General features: G+C 35.5%; 1 protein-coding gene across 2 annotated transcripts; it reads right to left on the reverse strand.

Annotated features, from left to right (window-relative positions):
* Window positions 236-4835, reverse strand: LOC109837150. 2 transcript variants are annotated; one of them, XM_020405264.1, is made up of 5 exons: window positions 2748-4237; window positions 1543-2635; window positions 1372-1467; window positions 1047-1139; window positions 236-945 (listed from the first exon to the last, which is right to left on the reverse strand). In XM_020405264.1, exons 2-5 carry the CDS (start codon window positions 1625-1627, stop codon window positions 830-832), a joined length of 390 nt encoding a protein of 129 aa, XP_020260853.1. In that variant the 5' UTR covers window positions 1628-2635; window positions 2748-4237; the 3' UTR covers window positions 236-829. The 2 variants fall into 2 exon arrangements, 1 of the variants encoding a protein (XP_020260853.1); XR_002246195.1 differs by lacking the exons at window positions 1047-1139; window positions 1372-1467; window positions 1543-2635; window positions 2748-4237 and adding an exon at window positions 4594-4835.

Consider the following 5135-nt stretch of genomic DNA (forward strand, 5'->3'; position numbering starts at 1 on the left):
TGTTATGTTATCACTTGTCCTGGGTATGTATATACAAACTATTGTAGTGTCATGGTGCGTATCAACATGCTAATATATATACAATTGGTAAGTATCAACAAATCACATGAATATGCACATAATCATATTCCTTAATTCATTGTATTGCATAGTTTACCAAATCACACGAGTATGTATATACAAACTATTGTAGATCATCTGAACAACAAAATACATAATTAAACACCAAGATACATATTAAACATAAGCTAATTATGTTGCACGGTTTACCAAGATATGTCAATGTTAGGTTCATCATACATCTCATGCCATTCATTTACATACATCATACACCATGAGCCACCATGAGCACACAAAAAAAAAGCTGAAATTACATACAACATTTACCAAAACTCATCCATCTACAAAAATAGTTACAAAATAACAAGATAATACTCCAATATCTCTCTTTCTTGCCATGTCAACAGTAGCTAGTTGCTCATCTTTTGGGTTGAAGTGTTTTTTTTCCAGTTAGTGCCTCAAATCTATGAGTTGTTTCAGTTGAGCTGTGAGTTTCTTGCTACAAGCAAGGTCTTGAAATTGGTTGCTTTCTGATTGGACATTTCTTCCAGTGCTCTAGTTTAACAAGAACAAGCAGAGGAGTTGGTGCAGCTTGTGGTAATAGAATTTAAACAGCTTGTGATGGAGGAAATGGAGTAGCTTGTAGTGAGGAAACTTGAACAACTTGTGATAGAGGAAATGGAGCAGCTTGTGGCACTAGAACTTGAACTACTTGAAAAGTTTGAGCAACTTTTGTGGGTGGAGCTTGTCGTGATGAGTACCTTGGAATTCACCTATTACCTGACATATACATTGTCTCTTTGCCCAAAAATCCCCTACCGCTAAACCATCCTCGTGCAATTACACTTGGCCCCATGATAAAGCTTCCAGATTGTTGTTGGGCAGCTGTTGGAGTACTAGTAGCTTGTTAGTGCATATAATAAATTTTGATCAAAATTAAGTAAAGCAACAAACTAGGAGAAAAGCGTATTTAGTAAAGAACTAACCTGTTAGTTGGATATTCCCATATACCTTGAAGGTACAACTTTTAGCTTCTTTTTTCTTATTGTCATTTTCTTTCTTAGATTTTATTACTTGTCCTGTATAAAAATGCACATAAAATCCTTATACATTTATATAACACTTAGTATAAAGCTCTTATTCGTGTACATACCTGATATTGATACATGTGCATGTGTAGCTATTCTATTTTCACCTCCATAACCTACTTGTGCATGTGTATCACCTATGTAAACTAAGGCAATAAAGATCATAACAATTTATGGATATATTCAGGCACATGTGCTTCTACGTATTGCCAAAAATACATACCTAATGCATGTGATTGTGACACTGAAGATTGACTAGGAGGATCATGTGGTTGTGGCACTGAAGGTTGTGGAGGAGGACTAGGTACATTATCCTCAACTAAAAGCAATATTTCATTAAACTCAACCATAATAATTATAGGTTTAACAAGAAATCAAGTTTAAGTGTTTCTACCCGAAGCTCTTCTTGTTTGCATTGGTCTTATGTTTCCACACTTTTGCCTAGTTTCTTGTGCACTTCTTGTTGTATCATCATGCATCTGACCACTTTCAACTCCAAATCCTTGTGTTTGAGTTGTTTCTTGAGTAGTTGAACTTAGGGTATTAGCTTTTTTTGATGGTCTTCCCCTCTTCTTTTTTTGGTCTTGTTATCTCTACTCTCTCATTAGTACAACACTTTACATTATGTCCAGTTTTCTTACACTTTGAACATGTGTTGACTTGACCAAAACACCTAACTTGATCTTGATTTTTAAGCTCAGGTGTAGCTTTTCTTCTATTCTTTTTTGGTCTACCAGCCTTTTCCTTAATTCAGGGTGTATAACTAGGTCCAGTCTTCTCCCAGAATCTTGAATCAGAAAGTAGAGATATATTTTCTACGTAAGTAGCCATATAGATAATCATCTACTATATCATAGGTTTTGATTCTCACATGCTTCAAGCATTGGTATGCATAAATAATACAAGGCAGCCCACATAAATCCCGCTTTCTACAATCACATAATTTCTTCTCTAGATTCACAGTTATATAACCCAAACCATTCCCCACTTCATATTCACTTCCCCCATCTACTGTGCAGAATTATTCTCCCTTGATAATCTATCACCTAATTCAAGTCTATTTGCCAAACACCTTTCTGACCAATTTGATGTCATTGCCTTCTTCTTTAGAAACCTAGATTGAGTCAAGCTTCTAATCCTTTCAAACATGGTGATTATTGGTTTATCCATTGCCTCCAATATGAATTTATTGAAGGCTTCACAAATACTGTTGCATATTAAATCACACTTTACATCTATTAGGACATGTGATATTGTCCAAGTTTCTTTGTCAAGCTTGTTCAAGTATTCATATGCCTCCTTATTCAATTTAATCATACTCTCCATGGCAGTCTCATGTTCACGCACTGTATATTCTCTTGCAGCATTCCAAAGTAGATTCCTTAACTCTTGCCCTTTGAATTTTCTCTGAAATTCGCATTTAAATGCCTAACACAAAATTTGTGTCTAGCTTGAGGAACCAAATTTTTAAATGTCTCCAATAACCCCTGCATACATTAATAAAATAAATCATAATATTAGTACAAAATAATTGTTACTAGTGCATAAAAGAAAATTTGCATAAGCCGAAATAACAAATAAATTAACATGCATACTCACCTTTTGCCTATCACTGACATAAATACATCCATTTTGATTTTGATCACCAATAGCCTCAAATAGAGTCTCCACAAACTATGTCCATGTGTCATCACATTCATTTTGAACCACAACCATTGCTAGAGGGAACATCTGGTTGTTACCATCCCTGCTAACAGCTGACAAAAGTACACCACCAAAAGGCCCCTTTAAGAGGCAACCATCCAACCCAATGACTGGCCTACAACCAAATCTGAAACCGTCGATGCATGCCTTATAAGCAACAAAGAAGCCAAAGAATCTGTTAGGATCACTAAGTTGCCTCCTTGTGGTCTTCACCCTCACTACATTGTTAAGATTCTTTTTTGATGGCATGTTGGCATAATCCCAAAAAAGATTGTACTGTAATTTATAGCTTCCCTCTATAATTTCTCGTGTTTTTTTATTGTTCTATAAACTTTATAATCATTTAATTCCAAATCAAACTATCTTTTAATAGTTTTCTTTAGTGAATCAAGTTTCCAATTAGGATTGTCACTAATCAGCATCACATACACATTTGCAAGCCAAGTAGAAGTGGCTTGAGAATTTTGAAGAACTCTTAAACAATCAGCATCATGTAGGGATTTAATCTGTCATTTTGTGCCAGTTTAATTCCATGCTCCGTAGCCCCTCCATAGACATGTTTCATCTTTGCATGCCACTATAATTCTACCACCCTCATTCTTCTTACAACACACATCAAAACCCTTTATCACAGTTGCTATCTAAGAAGGTTTCTGAACTCATTAGGGTTAGCAAATTCCATCTCATTCACAAACTTAGGATTAATCAAATCTTTCTCTGCACTAAACTGAGATCACTTGATTTTATTGGTATTTTCATCATCATTATCAGACGGAAAGCTTCTCAACTCATCACGACACTCTAAATCTGAATTTTGTTTCCAACTTTCCATTATAGGGACTTGCATCTTTCCCACTAATGGTGTTAACGTCATGATTCACTACTATATTATCTCCCTCATTTTCTTCATCCTCATAATATTCACAGACTAATCCTTCCTAGTCCTCATCATCATCATCATCATTGTCTTCTGAGTCCCCAAAGGACACATAGTCACTATCATGGTAGTCTCCTCAGTAGATGCATTGTCTTTACCACTCTCATTCAACTTTTCTTTTCTTTTCTCTTTCGCATGTGGTAAGTCACCTTGAGTGTCTTGTATAGGAGCTTAGGGTAACACATGCATTCTCTTGGGTTGCATTTTGAATCTTACCATCCTCAGAATCAAGGTCAAGGCTATCCAGCCTCTCCTTCCTATGTTCAACATACAATTCCATGTAATTTGAACCGGTCAATAAATCAGCAGGGGTGGGGTTATTTCATCATATACAAGTCTAAGCCCTCTATCAAGAGTACTATGGGGATCTTTGACAAATATCATCAACTCTGTAGTGTACCCCAAATCTCTAATAACCCTCTCCAAGCGGTCTAGACAATTCTCTTTTATCAAGATTATATAATTTTTGAACCCCCCCCCCCCCCCCACCACCACACACACAACACTACTTTAACCTAGGGAAACATATTAAACTCTCCTACTCCTATAACGTATCACAACTTTAGTCCTCAAAGTCATAAGAATCACGCATCACTACCCCAAAATAGTGACGAATTCATCTTTCAAAAACTTTAAAAATTGAATAGTTTCAAAATTCAAACTGTAAAGCAACATATAAAAAACAAATCAAACTCCCATTGACCAAAACATACCATCTTTGTACCACAATCCCAAAGCACAACCTAAATTTGCAAAAAAAAAAAAAGAGAACTAACTAGTGATCAAATTTATAAGTAACATTACCTTAAAGTACCTCGATCCAATATAAAATCTACTATGAATCTCCAATCTTAGTCGCGAACCACCTTGTTTAAGATCCCAGAGTGAGATTTCTTCTTGATCCTTGGTCGAGATCCAAGATCCAAATCTAGGGCATGGTAATTTTATCAAGTTACGTAAAAATGAGAGAGGTTTGGGATTTTTTTTCATCATCTTTAACCGTCGAGGGTAATAAAGTAAGATGAGGGGCATTTTCACCACATCGCCCAAAAATTAACTATGTGAACTATTTTTTAACTGTGGACAATTTATGGTAGTTTTGTGCTGCCTTTTACAACTTGTGGTATTTATGTGCCTCATTGAGGAAATTTTATGGTATTTAAGTGCCATTTTTAATTAGTTTCGTTGAAAACACAATAGGAATTTTATCAGAACCATCTTTATAGGAGTGAGGTGATCTACACTATAAATAGAGAATATGTTATTTCCAAACAATAGTTTTACTATTTGTGAACATCTATTCCAGCCTTGGAACTTGTCCAGTCGGCTTTCAATCCTATGGCTTT

This window comes from Asparagus officinalis, chromosome 4 (assembly GCF_001876935.1).
Source record: "Asparagus officinalis chromosome 4, Aspof.V1, whole genome shotgun sequence".
Lineage (NCBI taxonomy): Eukaryota > Viridiplantae > Streptophyta > Magnoliopsida > Asparagales > Asparagaceae > Asparagus > Asparagus officinalis.

Bases quoted from the DNA above. Each gene is read 5' to 3' on its own strand.
- LOC109837150 (XM_020405264.1), bottom strand. From the start codon at position 1,627: ATGCATGATGATACAACAAGAAGTGCACAAGAAACTAGGCAAAAGTGT. The intron at 1,140-1,371 runs GTATGTATTTTT...ATTTTTATACAG, and splicing joins GTCACAATCACATGCATTAG to GACAAGTAATAAAATCTAAG. The intron at 946-1,046 runs GTTAGTTCTTTA...GTACTCCAACAG, and splicing joins TGGGAATATCCAACTAACAG to CTGCCCAACAACAATCTGGA.